At 31.1% G+C, this 23,153-nt stretch overlaps 1 protein-coding gene across 1 annotated transcript in view; it reads left to right on the forward strand.

Moving 5' to 3' along the window:
• The window catches only part of Wdr62 (WD repeat domain 62), a 163,438-nt gene that overhangs the window by 57,937 nt on the left and 82,348 nt on the right, over positions 1–23,153 (forward strand). Inside the window, exon 3 of the mRNA XM_067351996.1 lies at positions 23,030–23,121. Coding sequence (XP_067208097.1) covers positions 23,030–23,121 — 92 coding nt within the window. The remainder of the gene's footprint in view (positions 1–23,029; positions 23,122–23,153) is intronic.

Consider the following 23,153-nt stretch of genomic DNA (forward strand, 5'->3'; position numbering starts at 1 on the left):
TTATCCGTTATAGCGCTGAAGAAGGCCCAAAAAAAGGTGCCGAAACGTTCGACAATTAGATGTAAGATATACGACAAACACATGTAAAATATATTAATAAATAGCACCTAGAACAAGCTAAGGCTCAATAAATAAGCGTGTATCACCATTTTAAAGTTTTAAAAATAAAAAAAGTTATAACGATTTTTGTGAAAAAAGTTATTTTTAAAACGGTTTTTTTTTCAACATTTTTTTTGCATATGTAAAATTAAATTTCTTATATATAATAGACATGCTCTTGTAAAAAAGGGTTAAAACTTATCTCAGTATTTTTTTTTTTTTTTGCATTTTACAATAATTTATTGCAGTGCAAAGGTGCGGGGGTGGATTTCACCCAGAATGACTATTACGTCATTTTTCGGAAGTGTGACTGAAGAGGGTTAACATATTGTTGGCAATTACCGGCAGTATACCGTTTCGGTATTGAAATTTGACATTTCTTTTACTAATTTTTGTATAGGTACAGTACAAAAAAATCCACCAGCAATGTACCATTTCAGTACTGGCATTCAACGCTCTCTTTTTGCCAATTCCAGTACGGGCACAGTACCTTGAATTTACCGGCAGTATACCGTTTCGGTACTGTAATTTGACATTTTCTTTTACTAATTTTTGTACAGGTACAGTACCGTAAATTTACCGGCAGTATACCATTTCAGTACCATTATTCAATACTGATTTAGATAATGAGTTAGTACTAAACCATTGTTATTTTAATACTGGTTTTGTACTATGCCAGTACCGAAATGTAAGACGCGTTTTTCGGTACTGGATCTGTATCTCGTCAGTATCTAATACTAGTCCGATGTATGAAATTCCCACATGGGTATTTAAATGAAATAAAACTATTTTAATAGCTTATGTGCAAAAACAACTATATCCAAAAATATTAAAAAATTAAATATTGGTACCTTTAGATTCTTTAGCTCCCTTGATTATGAATTGAACGTTTTAAAAATAAAAGCAATTACGAATCAATCGGCTTTAAAATCAAAAGAGAAAAGTGAGTCAAGTTGCAAAAGTAGCTACATCCTTTTTTGTATAAGGGATTATTTTGATCAATAATTTATTTTTAAAAATTAGACTCAAAGTAAAAGATAAAAAGACATTTTCTACTTTCAAGATGTGATTAGATGTAAGATGATGAGTATCAACAAGCTACAGAAATTTGAAAAAAATCATATAAAAATTCTTTATCATAAAAATTATGACTAGCCTTGGTTTACTAACTTTTTAATTTTATTAATTATTTTTTTATGACTTATTTTGCCAATTTGTTTTGCCAATTTTTCTTCCGTGTTTAGTATTTTATTTTTATTTAAATTTGGCATAAAGATAAAAGAGAAAAAGACATTGTACTTTCCAATAAATAAATATGATTTATAATATAGTATGTAAATTTTTCTGATATTATTACGGTAATACGGTAAAAACGCTTCAAAATTATAAAAATTCTGTTTAATTTAATAACCCACTCTAAAACTTTAACTATTTTTGCATCTGTGCAGAAAATAAAAATGACGAACACTTTAGTTCCAAAATCAGCTAACTCCTTTGTTCAGCTACAAAACCAGTCAATTAAATTGTATTTTTATAAATAGAAATTGTATTTCTCATACCATACTATACACGTTTTGTTAATTAAAATTAATTTTTCTTAATTTTTCAAAGATCTTATTGATAGCTTGAATGAGAAAAATTATACAAGTTTTTTTCGCTCCCACTCAAAAAAATTTCAAGTGGATTTAATGACTTTTGCCAATGAGCTATTCATATGCTCTTTGAAAATTATTATTTTATCGTATTTTACGCAACAGTTAATATTTTGCATGTAACATTTAATATTTTATATTTAATTAAAGACTATTCCAATTATTTAGATTCAATTATTTACAAAATTGATTAAACATTTAATGAAAAAATCTCTTAATTTTTATTAATATAATAATAATCGGAATGAAAGAGAAGAGAAAGAAACAAGAATAGATATATAAAAGCAACTTTATCATAGCAAAAGCAAATAATTGGTCTTATATTACTCAAAGTTTAAATAGTTATACTTATAACTATGATTTAGACTTTTATTAGTTTTATTATCATTAAATTCATTTATTATTTTAAATCAATTTTAAATTAATTTTATTATTGTTAAATTAACTTAAATCTGAGAAATTTTTGTATTTATTTTATACATATATATGTATATTACCATAGAAGAATACACAATTAATGTTATAATACTAAATCACTTTTTGTTTTAAGTTTTTAAATTTTTAAAATAGTTGTAACTTTTTCTTTTTTGTATGTGAAAGATACGTAAAAATCTGTTATTATTATTCTACAATTCGCTATGCATTTTGTTTCTATTCAAGATATTATATATGTATTTTATCATTTTCTGGAAAAATTAAAAAAGATAAATAATACATTCAGAGAAAACGGGAAAAATACATCGAGCAACTTATTATTTAACAATTATATTATTTGTTCAGTTTTTTACATTCGTATATTTGTATGTGTTATTTGTTATTTGTATTGTTTTTTATTAATTATCAATTACTTACTGTTATTTAATTAACATATTGTTGGCACTCATAATTATTTTATTATACTATATTTTCTCTTTAAGTCTACATAAATGATCTACATAAACGGTCATGTGAAACTATTTGAATAAGTTATACCACTAAATTTCAATTCACGAGTTCTAGTCAGTTTCTATTATACAGATTACTCCTTGGAATCTCTTTGAATAAAAGATAGTAATGAATACGCGGTCAATACGGAAAATTGTAATAACGTGAGCTTCATTTCTTTGCTATTAGGAATATGAAAAACTCTAACGCGACTATTCGCATATTAAAGAATGTGATCAGTCTACTTATTTGTAATCACATACATGCATATGCACCGTACATAAAATAGTCAATCAATTTGGAGTTTCGCGAATCACACGTTTGCACCATTACCTATTAACAGTTTACCTATTTCGAATGTACTCGTGATACGAGAGTGAACGCGTAAAACGATTCGGAGCCTAATGAAGCAACGATTAATTACGAGCGTGACTCAAGAAACTGAAGGGAAAAAAACGGTACCACACGGGTCTAATTATTTACTTGGAGGTGATAAGAATAGAGAACGGTGCCGAGACGTTAGCACACATTGTGTGCTGATGTGCTATTTACATTCCGTTATCTCCGTTATTATGTCGGATTATACAGTCCCTTGAGATTCTGCAACCGGAACCATTCATTAGTAGAAAGTTTCTTCTTTTCTGTGCAGCTGTTTTACGAACGTTGCGCTTAATTGAAAGAAATCTGAAGCATTAAAAAATTATTGTAAAAAATCTTGAATATACAATCTCTACGTAAAGTTAATTGCTTTGTAATCAGTTTTTTTCTCCTATAAAAATTTTTTTGGCAATAAAGTGTTTTTATTTCTTAACAATCAAGAGATCAAAGTACGTTTCGTGATATGTACGTACTGTATGTAAATTTATCACAATAAACGGCAGGGAGATCTTCTTTGCTCCATAAAAAACGCGCGTAACACGCACTAACACTAGCGCTGTCACCATGTTTTAAAAGATAAACAGCTATATATACATATGTACAAGTGGCATTTGTAATCGGAGTGTATATGAGTACATTGCAACATTGAACATTTAGCGCTCTTTTATAGCACACGCATAAATATTGAGCTTTACGACACAGGGCACTAATATGCTTCTAGCCATCATTGCATTTTTGGAAAAGTATCAACTTTAATATAATATAATAAGTATTTTAATAAGATAACAATTAAATATAAAGTAATTTAGTATAATAATAATAATTTCATATAGTAAATGTTTTAATAAAATATTTTTCAGAAAATTTCTTGTTTCTTTGCCATGAAATTCTCTTATGAAAATTTTTCTACAACAAATGCAATTATTATCGTGCCATATGAAGCGACTTTGTATAAATTAGGACCATTGTAACCACTCTTTGCAACGTAAAAACATTATTTATACGCATGCTATGTGTTTTTGGTTGAATATTCTTTACGTATTTTACAATCGCTTTTATATAGATGAAGTTATGACTGCATAAAATTGAACAGAGTACAAATCGATTGACTGTTGATTAAATTTTTAACTAACCATGAAACAAAGAATAATTTGCATAACGATAAACGTTATTTATGGTGCATACATTTTTTTGTAACTTATAATCTTATTATATAGATTATTAGATTGATTATGTTAGAAAAAGCCTATTTATTCAAGTAACTGTAAAAAAGAAGTAATTAAACATGTAATATTTTTGTCATTAAAATATCTAATTGCTATAGGAAAAATATTGCGATACCTGTATAAAATATGACTGTAAAGTTTTCAGATTTTTTTTATATAAGTACTTTTTTCTACATAATACAATATAGTAAAGCAACCAAATTTCTAAGATACCACAGAACATGCGAGACCACGGGACACTTTATAAAAATATGCTAATGTAACTTAAAGCTCAGGATTGTCGAGAATGCATGCAAGTGACACAAATTGTGATTCTTACAAAGTTTTAACACAAAAAATTATAAATTTAATTAGAAAAAGATTTCTTCCACTTATGTTACATTGAACAATTGAAAATTATAATAAACATGTTTTTTCAGTGGAATGTATTTGTTTACGTAATTGTAGATTATTGCATAAGTAGTTTTAAAAGTCAATAAATCAAATTGCAAGATCCTAAATAGATTTTAACGTATCTATCTTCCTTTTCATTTTTTCTACTGTCCACATTTTATTTAATAATAAGAACAGAGCGCTGTGCGTAGCACATGTACGCCATTCTCGATTGTTTGCGTATGAATCACGTCTTATTTCTTGTAACCAGACCAAGTACTACTATTAGACAAACTAAACAGTCTAGGGCGCAGAGCTCATTGTCAGATGGGCGCAGGACTAAAGTTGGCAATTTTTTTAGAAGGGAAGGTGTAAGCAGTTAGTTTTGCCTAGGGCGTAAAACAGTCTGGTATTGTTTATAACAGTGATATTTATCGCTTATTATATGTAAAAATATATACGAGCTAAAAAATGAGGAACAGGCGGTATAAATTGCATAAAATGCGGGACATTTCCGGGACAAACTATTGAAATCCGTGAGTGTCCCGCTTAATCCGGGACGATTGGCTGCTTTACGTAGCAGTATTATTTGTGTACTATCTTTCAAAATAATTAATGAAATGTTTAATGAATTATCTGTGTGATAAATTTTCGTTGTGACAATTGAAGTGCAAGCATAAAGTACAATAAATAAGAACCAATTTTGTAATGAAACAAAGAGCTGCTCAAATTTTTTTGTAACGTTAAGTAAAAATATTTCAGAAACTTATAAAAATTACAAAAGTGTTAGTATATAATTATAAAATATTGATTTTTTATTGTCATTAACATTAGCATAAATAATTAATATTATCATTATTTTGAAAATTGTATAAATATTTAATAATAAATAATAATAACATTTCTAACGTTTATTTTATTATTATTTTATTTTTTAACATTTGCAATATTTTATTCTACAAGCTATAATCGTTACAATTTGCTTATATTTATAAAATGAATAGATATAAGTAATATAAAAAAAAAACATGACATAGTAAATAAAATATGATATAATAAATTGTTAATTATTCTTAACTGAGCAACCAACACCTAGCTCTGGGCTAACATAGCTATTGCATTTAATATTATAATTTGTTTATTAAGAAAGCCCAAACAAGCAATTTTTTATTGTTAATTTGATATAATAAATATCTAAATAAAGAAATATGATATGCGTTTTATATAGAAAGTATATTTATAACTTTCAAATTGAGAATTATCCAAGCATCTTATTTCATGAATTTTCTCAGGGAAAGCACACGATTACTTCAAACATATTGCTTGTACGTTACTCCCTGCGCCCTATCTGGAATATAATTAATTTGACTCGTAACTAAACCAGGTGTCAAAGCGTTGTACCACATCGCCATGTACACCACATCTGTATATTGCTGCATACTCCTACGGCACGCGTTTTTTTATACACTCCGTTATGACTGACTAGGACGTGACTCGCGGTATGTTGCAATGTGGAAATAGTTTTGTTGAAACTAAAATTTACAATGCGACAATTGGATCAATTGCCATGGTAACTGTATTGACTATAGGTGCAGATTGCAGACGCGGCTCACACGTACACAATGGAGTGTAATCGCGTATATTGTACCATGCAGAGCGCTCTGCGCAGCACATATATATGCAATTCTCGATTGTATGCGTATCAGCCCGGTTTGTCATCTGGCAGTTCTGGTGTTGTCTGCTGCGTGTTAAGGCTATTCGCTCTATCTTCTCGGATCATCGATCACGTCGATTCTACGATTCTTTCTCCGTAATATTACTGGGTTACTTAATTAGTTCATAGCACCTTAAGACAATACTTAAGATAATCTTAAATATATCACAAAAATTCATAAATGATAAGGTCTGGCCAAGTTCCAAACAAGACACCCCAATATGTTTATATTTTAATAATTATTTAAATTTTTAATATATTACCAACATGAAGTAACTGAATATATTATTCAAGATGCAAATTCAAAATAAACATACATAAAATATACATAAAATGTATAAATAAAACTAATCAAAATTTAATTGAAAAAAATTTAATTAAAATAACAAAACATTTATTAAAAAAACTTGGCGCTGCCACACCGAACAACATGTTAACTTACATAATGTCAATTAATTACATGATGTCAATTAATCATGCTAATTATTACATTATTATTCATTTTTATTGTTTCATGATACATTGACGTGTAAAGAGGAGCGGAGGGGTGGAAGGGCCCCTCGACGGGGGAGAGAAGGGTGAGATGGCGCGAAGGGCTGCGTTGGGGGGAGGAGGGGCTCGAAGGGAAGGGGCGAAACCCATTGGCAGCGCCAAGTTTTTTTTGTATTTTTTAATAAATTTTTTGTTATTTTAATTAAATTTTTTTCAATCAAATTTTGATCAGTTTTATTTATACATTTTATGTATATTTTATGTATGTTTATTTTAAATTTGCACCTTGAATAATATATCAGTTACTTTTCATGTTGGTAATATATTAAAAATTTAGATAATTATTAAAATATAAACATATTGAAGTGTCTTTTTTGAAACTTAGCCAGACCTTATCATTTATGAATTTTTGTGATATATCACTTACTTTTTAGAGCATTGAAATTATTTTTCAATTATTTTTGCACATTTTGGATGTAACATTTATATTAAGTCAATTATATATTAACTAAATTATTTTACATTCTAACACAAGTATTTTGTTTTTTTCATATCACACTTACATTTTGTGAAACAGATGTTTTATTTCGAATATTCAAACTAAACTATTTGTTGTTGTAACATGTCTTTGGTTTGACTGCCCCATTCATATGAAGCCATGGATAGTTGATATAAAATATCTTTGGCTTCATATTACGGTTTTGTTAAAATTTTTACAAAATATGCGAAATAAAACTATGATATCAAATCAAAGACATGTTAAACATAATTTAGTTAAAACATTCGAAATGACACTTATTATGTTCCACATAACGTAATTGAGATATCAAACGCAAGACTTATGTAATTAGTTATTTTCTAATATTACCAATAAAACATCTGTTTCACAGAACATAAGTGTGATATGAAACAAAATACTTGTGTTATAATGTGAAATATTTTAGTTAATATGTAATTAAGTTAATATAAATGTACAAAATTAATTATATGACAAAATTGAAATTATTTTTCAATTTTTTTTCTACATTTCGGATGTAACATTTATATTAACTTAATAACATATTAACTAAATTATTTTACATTATAAGTTTTGCGACTGGATCGACGTCGACGTCGATGAGAGGTTCTTCGTTCATTAATACCAATAAAATTGTATTACATGGCAGTTTATTTGTTAATAAAATATTAACAAGATTAAAGGATATAATTTTCTTTTTCATACTTTTTAGAAGTTTTTTTTCATACTTTTCGAGTTATTTTATATCTTAATCTGATATATTTCGATATAAAATCTAAAATATCTCTGAAAATATTAAGTTATGGATAATTTTACCGTAATACTTCTATGAATAGAATAATGAGAATGAAGTGATATAAAGAAAACGCATAATTATTAAAAAAAGTACATTGTAAATTACATATTTTTTCTTCAAAATAATGATGCGTTTTTTTTACACGAATTGATTCGTTTCATTATTCTGCGCACAAAAATATTACGATAAGGTTATCGATAACTAGATATTTTAAGAGATTTTAGATTTTATATCAAAATCTCTCTCTCTCTCTCTCTCTCTCTCTCTCTCTCTCTCTCTCTCTCTCTCTCTCTCTCTCTCTCTCTCTCTCTCTCTCTCTCTCTCTCTCTTTCTTTCTCTCTCTCTTTCTCTCTCTCGTGTTTGCGAAATTTCCGTAGTGCAACTTGGGGAAGTCGAATTCGGCTACCCTTGTCACCTGGTGCGAAAAATTCCCGTAGCGCAACTCGATGAAGTCGAAATCGTCGACTCTTGGTACCTGGTGCGAGAAATTCCCGTAAATTTTAATGATAATGATAATACCCTGGGCCTCGCAAATTCTTCATTCGCCCCTGCGGACAAAAGAGAAGAATAAAGAAACGACGTTTCTTAATTTTTGCATTACCAACATCACTTTTTGACCGCTTGTATCTCTGGAACGGCTGAATCAATTTTAATTTTTTTTAGCTCGAATTAGTCATGGCGATGCCACCTTTATGGATATGCTATGTATTTTTTAAAATTTCTTATATTTTAGTTGCTACAAACCCCCGAAAAGTCGACTTTCAGGGCGCAGGATAAGAGACTTAGTAGTGTCATTTTTGAACTTTTGGCCGGAGACACTACCGCGTCTCCTGATAAGAACGGACTATGAATACGACCCTAACATGGAGTTTGGCTCACAAGGGTAGTAGGCTTCCAATTAGTAACACGCACAATTGTTCTGCTTGAAATTACTCTACTCTTACTCTATTTTTACTCTTCAAATCGGATCATCTTTGTTTCTATGTCATTAAATATTTCCAAACCGAAGATACAAAACAACAATTATAAGCAAAATTTGTCTTGCTTACTAAAAATAAGGTTAAGCGAGGCGTTCAAGTTCTTTTTTTCTTTTTAGGGTTTATTATCTCCTCTTGTAATTTCGAATAAAGCAAAGAAAACCGTATTACTTATAACAACACTTTCTATACAGGGTAGTCCGCGGAACTGGGCCAAGCTCTAGCACTTGTTCTGTTGAAGATAAAAAAAATGATAGAAAAAAAGTTAAATGGCATAACATGAAAAATTTTTCTATGGGCTAATTTTTTTTCTAAAATGCAACAATGCACCAGAAAAATGCAATTGCACTTTTTTTTAAATGGAAATATGGTCAGCCCCCTTTTTCATTGCATATTTTTGTAGCTTCCCTCGAGAGCTTTTCAAAACACTATAAATATTTTTTCATTAACTACTTCTCGAGTTATTATAAGGCTTGAAAGTTACAATAGAGTGAGAGAGAAAGAAGCGCGTTGCCTCATTCTCTTTCTCTCTAATTTTTAAGCCTCATAACTCGAAAAGTACTTAATGTAAAAATATTTTACTATAGTGTTTTGAAAAACTCTCGAGTTAAGCTACAAGAATATGTAATGAAAAATGGAGATTTCCATTTAAGAGATTGAAGGTGACCTTTATATGATCTTCAAACGACTATCCAAGGTCAAACCAATAACACCATCTTATGTTCCCCTCGAAGTCACAAAACTTTTGTATGAAACATTTTTCTCTAAAATGTTTTGTTTCCGAGATATAAATTTGTAACACTTTAACTGTATTTTCAAATATTTGTAATTTACTCTGTATTTTCAAATATTCGTAATTTTTGGAATTTTCGAGTTGAAAATCTTTCTTCATCAGCGATTTGGAAGTCATTAAAATATTTAGTTCTTGATATTTATGTCCTTGATGATTTATTCGTCCTTGAAATGATCGTCACTGACGATCAGTGTGTGTATACACCGTAGAGGTTTATTGCGCGTTTCTCTCATTCTTAAATATGACAAACTCTGTCATGTGTTACGTAATACGTCACAAATGATGCGCAAAAGAAGACCTTGTCTCGCATCGGTTATACATTGCGTCATTGTATTGTAATACCCTCGGGTCAAATCCTAGTATGCATCCTGCTGTTCTGCTGCCGTTTGCGCACTGTTATGTACAGCGTACAGGACGCAATGTAATAAGATATAACGGGATATCGTGTTTGGTGATTTATTCTGGTCAGTACGATGTTGTAGAGGTAATGTTACTCGTAAGAGTGGGGAGGGACCTTCGTTCGAAAGAGAATCTTTCTTTTTCTTCTTGCGAGAAATGAAAATTAAGGATTTAAATAAGGAACAAAAATAAGGAGTTTATGACGTTTATTTTAGTGCGTATTTATAATCTAGAATAAAAATTAGAAAATGCTAATCTCTATATATAAAATTTTGAATTTCTAAAATACAAATAAAAAAGGCCTAAAGATGACAAATTGCGGCGCGTAACGGCATCTCAGTATACTTTACAATTACCACGATTATTGCAGCAAGACTCGTTACGTCTATTAAGCTGACACAGCCACTTTAGCACAATCGAATAAAACTTATACAAAAATTTAGTGCTCTTTTGTTGCTAATTTGTTGCTCAATTCCCGATTTTGTTACTCCAGCCGATTCGGAGAAAATAGTGGCTGTGCTAACTTAAGATTAAAGTTAGCACAGCCATTAAAAAAAAATAATAAAAAATAAAAAAGCACGACATATTTTTTTAGTGCTTAATTTGTTGCTAATTAGTTGCTCTATTCCAGATTTTTTTGCTCCATTTTTAAACTCCAAAAATAACCCCCAAAACTACCCCACACTAACAAAATATTCTGAAATTGCAAATTAATGAGATATCTCGATTGATTACGTTACTCTGATTTTGTTGCTCGTGATTTGTAATAAATCCGATTTTGTTGCTCTACCCTTAACGCTTGAAAACCACTGTAAATTAGTGAGATATCTCAATTGATTATGTTTCTCTGATTTTGTTGCTCGCGATTTGCAATAAATTGTAAATTGCAATAAATTGTAAATTGTAAATTAGTGAGATATCTCACTAATTTACAGTTTTAAGGTGCTGATTTAGGGTAGACAGGGGTGGTTTTCAAGCGTTAAGGGTGGAGCAACAAAATTGGATTTATTGCAAATCGCGAGCAACAAAATCAGAGTAACGCAATCAATCAAGATATCTCATTAATTTGCAATTTTAGAATATTTTGTTAGTGTAGGGTAGTTTTGGAGGTTGTTTTTGGAATTTAAAAATGGAGCAAAAAAATCTGGAATAGAGCAACTAATTAACAACAAATTAGCATTAAAAAAATATGTCGTGCTTTTTATTTTTTACTATTTTTTTTAATGGCTGTGCTAACTTTAATCTTAAGTTAGCACAGCTACTATTTTCTCCGAATCGGCTGGAGCAACAAAATCGGGAATTGAGCAACAAATTAGCAACAAAAGAGCACTAAATTTTTATATAAGTTTTATTCGATTGTGCTAAAGTGGCTGTGTCAGCTTAATAGACGTAGACTCGTTATTTTCTCAAGACATAATATATCAGTCATGTGCATTAAATAAAACTGAAAAATAAAATTATAATTATTTTCACAAAATTTTACAACAATTGTTGTATTGTTGAACTTAACAGTATTTATATTATTTATTGGGCTGTATAACAAGTAATTTCGGAATTTTCAATAGAAAACCTATTAAATAAAAGCACGATATATCTTATTACACAACTCAATAAAATTTATCTAGTTAATTTTCTTTTTTATTTTGTTCGAACATTATTTCACTTAAGTGTCCAACTAAAGTGTCCAGCAGTAATCTTTTAACTTCTTAAGTGTTAATGGCATTATTTTTAAAAAAAATTTTTTAATACTTGCAATTTTTGCAAATTATATGTTATTTTGCAATACCAAACTATGTGAAAACTATAATATGATAGAGAAATTTTGATTATATGATAATAACAAAATTTTTTTTTTAATTTTTATTTTATAAATATATGTAGAAAGCACAGAAATGTTATGTATGACAGGTGTCGTATTATTCTCTCGAATAGGATAATCAGATTTTTCTGAAACTGCAATCTAACAAGCTATTTTAGTTTGCTAATTAATGTTTATCAAGTGCAATTATACACATACAGAAATTAAGTAGCGTTACCTAAGACGTCAATTCGGTATAGTGGAACAATCATAGCTCGTCTTGTGTCTTGTTACATCCATGGAGATAGTTAATTCGCGATCATCGCAATACTGTGACACTATCTATTTGCGTACGTTTCCATATCAATGGAATCTTGAAACAGAGCTGTATTATAGAGATTGCTATATTTGGAGCATACCTACATGCGTTCGCACGTCTTACATGCGTGCACAAGGATTGCATTGCACATGCATTACGACGCGATATTACTGCCTTTTTTCTGAATTGTGTTCGATCAATTCATAGGTGCATAAGAAAGATCTCTGAGTTCATTGTAAATAGTATTATATTTTCTTTTTTATCATCTTTTTAATACTAGTAAAACAATTTTGTTTTTAATTTTATTTTTAATTTAATAAATTAATTTATATTAATTTTTTAAAAATAAATCTTAATTTTAATAGAAATCTGAAAGTTATTTTTAGATAGTATTTAATTTACCGAAATTATTTTTTCTTGCTATTTGAATGTTTAAAATTCTTTATTCATAAACCTTAGAAAATCATGCATCTTCCGGAGTTAATAAATTATCGGGAGAGTTTTTCACCACACGTTTAGTTTTCGGTGAACTATTTTACAATGATAGATGAAAGACGACTAAAGCTGGCCTTACACTGAGGCAATCATGCCGCATGCAGCACGATCGTATGTTGCAGGTTGCCCACTTTCAATTGAGTAGCAGCACATGTGGCTTGTGGCGCGAATCCATTGCTCAAAGTCGCAGGCCAACCCATCGCTGATCAGTTTTGTAGTCGCATGCGGCACAATGAGTTGTGATACAGACAAGATAAAATTATTAATTAATTATTGAAGAAATTACCGCAAAAAACATATTTTATGGGATTTGTGGAATCCGCCTGCCAAATAATAACACATAAACATATCGAAAGTATAATATATCAACGGCTAACGGAAAATGCGTTCCTACAATATCAATGGCCAAGCATCTTTATTGTATAAAATAAAAAAATAGGATTGTTATTATAGAACTTGTTATTATAAAAGTGCACACAATGTTAGCTAAAAATTTTGTAAAATAATTTAACAACAATGTAATTTATGCTTTTTTCAAAAGTACATTTATCTCTACATAATCTGACTCGAAAATTGAAGCAACCAATCGTACTGGGTATAAATGAGCCGGCAGCATGCTGCAACGACTGCTCCCGGCTGCATGCTGCGTGGCAACTAATAATCGCATGCTGCAGGCAACTAGGTTGCTACTAGTTGCCTCAGTGTAAGGTCAGCTTAACAATGCATCGGTTTAATACCGAAACACACACACTCGTAAGCCGATACATTATCTTAACGATACACTGAGGCGGAGAGAAGTAGACAAAAAGCGTGAATCTGCGTCTCGCCAAGGACATCAGGTGCATCATCGCTAAAAGTGTCCGACTGGTTTTATGTTCTAAATGTATTACTATTTATCAGTTATAACGACAAGAATTCAGCGATTCGATAAAAGTATAAACGCAAATTTTACTTTTTAATGGCGACTCGCACTGGTTTACACGAGTTTGTTGCATTTAAAGTAAAATTTTGCGGCCATTATGACGATAAAAGTTATTAATGCATCATCTTAATTGTGCGTAATGATTATTGCGGTTTTGTAAAAGATACTTGAACTAGATTACTTAGTAATATGATAGCATGATGTTGCAGTATCGAAAGAACATTTGGCAAACAAATTGAGAATTATCACATCTGTTTATCCTTGTCTAATTCAAGTAATAAGAAAAGTTTTTGAGTTCCTAGAATTGAGTTTCCTAGAATTTACTTTTTCTTGTGATATTTTCAATACTTTTGATCAAATTTTTTGTCTTCTAGATAATTTTTTTTTACAAACTTACAATCTTAGCGCGATCAATTTACTTATAAGTAGTCTTATAATTAAACGGAATTTCGATTGAGGAAAGAAACGCGAGCGTCATTTGTTTATAAACCATCCGATACATATCCACAGACATATCAGTATAGTGAGTTACCAGTACAAACAACTACGTAGACACAGACATTGCGTCGATAATGTCTATCTCATTTTAGTTCCATCGAAATAATGGCGCTTTCGCATTGGAGTTCGGGCACATGTCACTACTCACTTCCTCCTTTATCCAGTACGCCTACGTTTCAGAAATTAATTCACTGCTATGCGTGAATACATAAAATTAATCGATGTCGTTTAAAAAAAAAAACGTGATTTTTTCGATATCGTGCTTGCAGTAATTGCGCGTATGGTACGCGAGTCAACGTTACGAAATATTGTACACGGGAGAAAATATTGTACAGAAGGACCATAGATGTACACAGAAATCCGCATTTGTGCCCACATACATAGCATAGTGATCACTAATCTCTATATGCCGTAGTAAAGATCTCGGGCGTAAACACACGTGTGGGTTGTGTGTATGAATCAGGTGTGACACGCGTGCAATGATCATTTTGATCTAGCAACAGAACTTGGCGAATAATAACATTATTTTTTCACTGATTATTTACTTTTTAGACGTATACTTTTCTTATAACATTTTCTCGAATTAAATATTCTCGAAATTGAATGAGTTTATGAATAAATGCTGGAATCAGTTGACAATTCTATAATTATTAGGATCTGATATAAAACAATATGACATATAACGACAAGATTTGAAATTATAATTACATTACATTTTTTTTTTAGAAATTGTAAAGTACTTATTTATTGTACCGTGTACTGTAAATTTCTTATTTAACTATAAAAATATTATAATAAAATTTAATATTATTTCCATAACATTTTCAATTAAAAAAAAAAGAGTTACATGGTCAGTCTATGGTTGCAGAAGTAAAGGAAGGGTGACGTTAAGGGGAGTCATCTGTTTTATCGATCAGATTCTATATTTTTCGAAAAGATACAACTTTTTTTTATTATACAGGATTAAATATCCTTTTCCAGGATTGAAATATAGACAGTAATACAATTTGCAAGGCAAAAAAAATTTTAAGCCAAGAAAGAAAAAAAGTTAAAAATGTGAATTACTGTGTACGAACTCTTAGTTGAATATAAAATTATGCAGTTTGTACATACAAAATGAGACTTTCGCAGGTACTAAATTATATATAAGAATGACGTCAAACCTTTAGAACTAAGTTCTGCAGCTTAATAAAAAAGTTACATCTCTTTCTCTCTCTCTCTCTCTCTCTCTCTCTCTCTCTCTCTCTCTCTCTGAAAATTTTTGGATATGCGTGCATGCAAATCAAGGTATATAGATCGAGGTAATAAGATAAAACAGCAATAGATTAGTTCACGGATATAACCATAGAAGCACCGTACTAAGACATATGTTACAAACAACTAATATATACAGTGCGTAGCAAAAATTCCGCAACGGCTAATTATCTCAGAAAGTATTGATTTATTGGAAAAATGTTTCCAACAATAATAGTAGAACTTTAAAAAAATCTATTAGCTGGTAATATTTATTTGAGCTTTGGATGACCTTGAAAAGCCCAGTCAAGATTAACATAAAAATCTTAAATGGAAATCCCTATTTTTTATTGCACATTCTTGTAGCTGAAGTCGAGATGTTTTCAAAACACTATAATAAAATATTTTTTCATTAAATACTTTTAAGAGTTATAAGCCTTGAAAGTAACAGTACCGCCGGCATTAGCATTACCCATGTGGAGGTTTTCCAGTCGGACAACACCTCGTGTGTGTGTGTGCGTGCGTGCATGCGCGCACGCGTATGGGCGGGGGTATGTGTTGATACGTGTATTTCTCCCCTCTCCATTTATAAATTTTTTAGTTTTAATTACAATATTCAAGTACTTCTTAGAAATCAATGTTTTACGTCTCTATTAATTGTTTTTAATTACTTCGTTTTTTAATTAGTTTATATTTATTTGCTCTTATATTGCAGGTTAATAAAAATAAAATTCCTTTATTTAACTAAATGCTCAAATACACGTCCATTGTTGTCGATACATAGTTGGACTCGACGTTGAAAGTTCTCAACGATCGATAGAACATTTTTTGAAATGCTGCGGCAAGCAATAGTTATGCGTTCCATCATATTTTCCCTTGTTGTAGGCACTTCTGCGTACACAATATTTTTCAAAAAACCATAAACCCCATAAAAAAATCTAGACTTGTTAAATCCTGGGACCTAGGACATCATGCTATAGATCAGAGCTCGGAATTATTTCATCTTTTCGGCCGATTCTCGTGGTATACACCTCCTTTCTTCTCCTTACCGCGCGCGCGGCAGCCGCTAGGGCCAACGCTGCTGAGCGTTAGGAGCGGCGCTATCCAATTAATGTTAAAAAAAGTTATTAAAAATATTTTTTTCTCAATAGCAATAGTACCTCAATAATACCTTGGGTGACGTGGAAATCTATTGAAATATTTCTTAAACTATTTTTTAAACTATTCAACTACAAACGAAAGAAAAATCACTACAAACAATTGTAAACGATTCTGAATCATGTGGAAAAAGCGGATTTGAGATATCTTCAAAATTGACAAAGTTACATTATTTGTTAATTGCAAATATGTTATAACTTTTAAACTATTCAACTACAAACGAAAGGAAAATCACTACAAACAACTACAAACAATTCTGAATCACGTGAAAAAAGCGGATTTGAAAAATCTTAAAGTCGGGTGACAGTCATTTTTTAAACATTTTTTTTTTTATTTTGCTAATGGGTTGAACTACAAACGAAAATATTTTTACTACAAACAACTACAAACGAAGTACTATCATTTTACGTATTGAAAATTTTATTTATTAAAAGTCGGGTGCCAAGTTTACATAGATCTAATTTACTGCTATTGTTTTCGTGTTTGTGGATAAACGGAAAAAGTAAGTTTACGGAAAATTCAATTAAAATTATAAATTATATTCGATTTTCAAATTGTTTATAAATCATACCAAAAGCAAAGATATCAATGTCAAATAGATTATGGCAATATGTGCGTGAATTTCCATCGTTCAAGACTAATGGTACGATTCTTTTCTGCAAAATATGCAATAAAGTTATATCGACTGAGAAAATATTTATAATAAAACAACACCTGATAAATAAAAAACATATTGAGCTTGCTAACAAGAATGAAGCGACAAAAGTAGCAGCGACTCTTTGGGAAATTTTACATCTTATTGTAAGACGAACGTTACTCAATTCGCGACCGATTTGTGTAGTGCTCTTATTTCCGCGGATATACCGTTATATAAAATGCGAAATCAAAACTTTGTGTCTTTCTTGGAAAAATACATGCAATATAAAGTGCCATCGGAGATCACTCTTCGCGCAAATAGCGTAAAAGACCTTTACAAAGTGACTATCGACGACATTAAAAGCTGCGTCAGAAATCATTTTTTGTGGATATCAATCGATGAAACTACGGACGTAACTGGCAGATATGCAGCAAATCATGTCATTATTGGTATTTTGGATTCCAAAGAGTTAAGCGTCAAATAAAAATACTTGTTAAATACTACAGTCATGAATAAAGGCAAATCACAGCACCATTGCACGGCTTTTCGATGATTCCATCAAGATCCTGGGCAAAAGCTTTGATAAAAACTCGATTTTGCTCTTTATATCAGATGCTGCGCCGTATATGATAAAAGCGGTCCAGGCAATACAGACATTTCATCCAAAAATAGCACATTTGACTTGCTTTACACATGGTCTTCACCGAGTATGCGAACAAATACAAAGTCTGTACACTAACGTTGATTGCCTTATTTTTAACGTAAAAAAGGTATTTTTAAAGGCTCCCTTGAAGGTATAGATTTTCAAAGACTTAGAACCTGGTCTCGCGCTTCCTCCACAACCGAACGTCGCTTAACGCCGTAAATTATTATGCGACTAATTTTGAGAAAATTGTGCAAATTTTTTATGCATTGGATGATGAGGAGACTGTCTTGATCAAAATTTCAAACAATCTACGTGACAATACAATAAAGTTCGATTTGATTTTTATTGCATCAAATTATGGATTTTTTGAGGCATTCATAAAAAAGCTCGAAACGTCTGGTCTACCGCTTGCTGTGCAAATTGAAGTTGAAACACATGTTATGGAAGCAATTAACGATGTAAATGGCGAGGCAGCGAATATTATCATGAAAAAAATTGCAACATCATTACGAAGAATAGTGGTTTTGAATAATGATTTAGGTCAGAGCTCGGAATTATTTCATCTTTTCGACCGATTCTTGTGGTATACGCCTCCTTTCCTCTTCTTACCACACGCGCGGCAGCCGCTAGGGCCAGCGTCGCCGAGCATTAGGAGCGGCGCTATCCGATTAATGTTAAAAAAATTTATTAAAAATATTTTTTTCCTTAAAAGCAATAGTACCTTATGAGTGACGTGGAAATCTATTGAAATATTTCCACATAATAAATTTAAAAATAAAAAAAAAATATTTTTAATACATTTTTTTAACTTTTAATGATCAAGGAAGAAGAACCTAACATTTATCGGATAGCGCCGCTCCTAACGCTCGGCGGTGCTGGCCCTAGCGGCTGCCGCGTGCGCGGTAAGGAGAGGAAAGGAGGCATATACCACAAGAATCGGCCGAAAAGATGAAATAATTCCGAGCTCTGATTTAGGTAATATCTGAAAATTTAAAAAAAACACAGGTAATTTTTTAAGAGCATATTTTCTGTTTTTAGAGCATTTTTCAACTTTATGGAGCTTATATTTTAGGTGCTTAAAACAGGTTTTTTAAAACATATTTTTGGTTACCTTATTAATGACATACTTGACTTAAATACAAATATTTGAACTAAAGAAATCATATATTTCCAGCTAATCACATATTTAGTTATATTGACAACTTTTTTTCAATATAACTTTATCTTGAAGGAAAATAAATTAGATAAGTTTTAGATAAATGAAAAAGATTTAAATAAAGATAGAGGTTGTAAATTAAATAAAATAGAATAACAAAATAGACTTTAATAGTGTACTCTTTAATGTAAGGCAATTATGCATCATATATCACAACGATTTATAGGACATTAAAATATGTGATTTCCACCTTATCCGGATTTATTATATTTATTTTAAAAAATTAAAAAATCTAAGTCTTTAAAAATTATTTTCTTAAAAATGACTTTGTCTGGAAAGAAAAAAACTGGCTAAAAATATATTTTAATAAAATATGTTTTTTTTATTTTATAAAACATGTTTTTTTTATTGCACACTTTTTTCTCAAGTGTAGGAAACTATATTTCAACATTTATTGTGTTCATCTTATTATACTTAACAATTTGTAGTGAATAGGCGATAAATGTAAGGAATTTACGAATCGCATACAGGACTGCCGATGCGTATCGTTCCGGAACTTAGACCGCGTCTCTGTGCCAATTCGAGCTGAAAGCTATAAATTTCTAATTGCGATCTTGCATCTTATGCAAATCGTCATCGTTACAGCCTATTCAAGAGAAGTTACCTTCAAGGCCTAACTTAAGGCTTAACTCACGATATTAAGATACCAGTCTACTAAGCCACTGTATACGCCAATAGCGAACAATCTCATTTATAGTCAGCACAGTGTAATATTTATAAATGTTATAATATTTACGAGTTGCATTTCTAGTTATTTTTATAACGCTCTTGTGGAAAGTTTACTAGAAGTCTTGTAAAAATCGCTGACCTCGAAAGTTTTCCCTGTCGAATCGCTTATTTTCTTATTCCGGAAATTAGATCGTGAAACTAAATTGCTAAATTGCTCATTACAGTAATTTGTTACTGTTAATTGATTTACCGTGGAATCCCTCTGTTCCCGAATCCTTTATTCTTCCACAGCTAGAGCCTGACTGTATCCCATCTTTACCCGACATGTTAAAGCGACATAAGAAATAAAAAATAAAAAAGACAACGCATATCTATGACCTCTTAGAGGAACTGAATGTGAACTGAAAAGAGAAATCAAACAACAGAGAATTTTCACTAGAAGAATAAAGGTGCCAAAGTGTATTACAAATTCTATTTTTCAGTAAATTTTAACTTCTTAAATATTATATAATAAGGATGTGTATGTATGTATACAGGGTGAGGCATCTAAAACAGGCCACCTGAATAATTCCCCTGCTTTTGGTGATAAAAAAAAAATGGATCAAACCAATTTTGCTTAGTTTCAAGAGGGGCATAATCTGATGTTAAACGGTTTTTTTTGTAGGTGGACATGAAGAGGAGATGCAAAGATTAACTTCGTTTTTTTAAGTGAAATAATATGTTTTTTTACTTATCTTCTAATAGACCGTTTCTTCTAATTGTAAGACGCATATAATGATCTATGGTTATAAAGGTCACTTAAGATCGTTAAAAATCAACTGTGATGAAAAATAATTTACTTCAAGGGACCAATCGAACACTTTTGTGTCTTCTCTGGTTGTTGGTATATCGCTCTTATAATCGCTGTATGAATCGTAGAATACTATAAACATTCAATCACGTTATGCTTCATGGAAGTTTGAATATTATAAAGCCGTACTTTGGTCGGTAGCATTATGCAAACTAATAATAGCGTACAATGTACGCTGTATTTATATTATAAAACGTACAACGTGATTGAATGTTTGTTTACATTCTTCAATCCGTATAGCGATTACAAGAGCGATATACCAACAACCAGAGAAGACACGAAAGTGTTCGATTGGTTCCTTGAAGTAAATTATTTTCCATCACAGTTGACTTTTAACGATCTTGAATGACCTTTAACCTTAGATTATTATATGCCTCTTAAAACGCTCTATTAGACGGTAAGTAAAAAAACATATTATTCCATAACATAACGGTTTTTATAGTCTTAAAAAATATATATATGTAGGAATGCGAATGTATAAGTATATGTATTAGGTGTTAAATTTAGTTTTCGTCATTTTTCGTCTTACAAAATTCATTTATTAGAAAGAGAGTAAAATAAATACATTAATCAAAATATTTTCCCTTATTTTCTATGACTTTTGCCCATCTTTCTGGCAGGAGACTAATTCCGCTACGATAAAATACGCTATTTTTCGAAGCAAACCATTCATCCACCCACTTCTGAACTTCTTCATAACTGGAAAAGTGTGTGTCTCCGAGCGCGTATTGCATTGATCGGAAAAGGTGATAATCCGATGGAGCCAAGTCTGGAGAATACGCTGGGTGTGGAAGAACTTCCCATTTGAGCTCCAAAAGTGTGTCTTTCACGATTTTTACAACATGCGGTCGCGCATTGTCGTGCAAAAGGATCACTTTGCGTCAATTACTAGCTACGGATGGCCTTTTTTGCATCAATGCATCATACAATCAATGCAGTTGTTGTCGGTAGCGATCAGCGGTAACAGTTTGATTTGAATGCAACAGTTCATAATAAAGCATGCCTTCTTGGTCTCACCAAACACACAGCAGAGCCTTATGTCCATGAATATTTCGTTTTGGTGTCGAAGTGGATGGTTGCCCGGGATCCACCCATGATTTCCTTCTTCATGATTTTTGGGATTATCGAAGTAGATCCACTTTTCATCTCCGGTTACAATACGCCACAAAAAACTCTTTTTATGTTGTTTGGCAAGCAAAGAAGTTGCGATGGACAAACGGTTTAAGATGGCATTTTCGGACAACTCATGTGGCAGCCATTTTCCTTCCTTATGAATTTTTCCGAGGGCATATAAGCGTTTGCAAACAACCATTTGAATAACATCTAACACTTTCGATAATTCTAAAAGCGTTTGAAATGGATTTTCATCCAGTAAAGCTTGAAGTTCGGCATCCTCAAACTTTTTCGGCTGTTCTGAACGTTTTTTGTTTTCCACGCTAAAATCACCACTTCGAAAACGTTGAAACTACTCTATACACGTTGTTTTTGATGGAGCTTCTTCACCATAAGTCTCGGACAGTAAGTGATGCGTGTCAGCTGCAGTTTTCTTCATGTCGAAATAGTGGAGAAGTACATGTCGAAAAAATATTTTATTACGATTCATTTTTCATCGATTGAAAAATCTCTATTTACACAATAATCAATCTTTGCACACTAAATTGTATTGACCAATGTTTATTTTTCATAAGACAAGCAACTTCAAACATCAAAATTTATTTCTGTAGCTAGCACCATCTACTTGTGAGAAACGGAAACTAAGTTTAACACCTAATAAATGTATTGATGAGCGAATGGAAAGAGTGAGCGGAAGAGATCTGAGCGTATGTCGGAAGTGATTGAAGTATGCGGTATGACTGTTGGCGCGATAATAAAGTAAGAAAAACGCAAAAGCGGCATAGATTAAAGATTGCCTAAATAAACAACAACCACCGAAAAAGCGTAAATGTATGCGTGTGTCCTCTATAAAAGCAGATCCAGAGAACCAAGAGAGTCTGAGATTGACTGCTGTAGAGTACAGATCGAGCGATACATTTGTTATAAAGCGAGAGTTATAAAGCGAGAACGTTTGTTAATTCCCACATACATATTATAACCTAATAAATCCCATATATATATTATACTTTTATAAAACAAAATAAAATAATTTTATTTTGTTTTGAAATTTTTATCCTTTTTATTCATAAATATTAAAATCATATCAACAACTATTTTTCATACATCAGTTAAATAAAATTTTTGATTTGTTGCAGATTAAGTTAGAACGGGTACTGGGCGTAACTGTGTCCAGCAATGCAGCTTTGGATTGCGATGCGACCAGCGAGCTGGTCGCTTATCCAGCTGGGTAAGTCAGACACTTTTAATTGATTTTTTTCA

The sequence above is a fragment of the Linepithema humile genome, chromosome 3, assembly GCF_040581485.1.
Source record: "Linepithema humile isolate Giens D197 chromosome 3, Lhum_UNIL_v1.0, whole genome shotgun sequence".
In the NCBI taxonomy this organism is placed as follows: Eukaryota; Metazoa; Arthropoda; class Insecta; order Hymenoptera; family Formicidae; genus Linepithema; species Linepithema humile.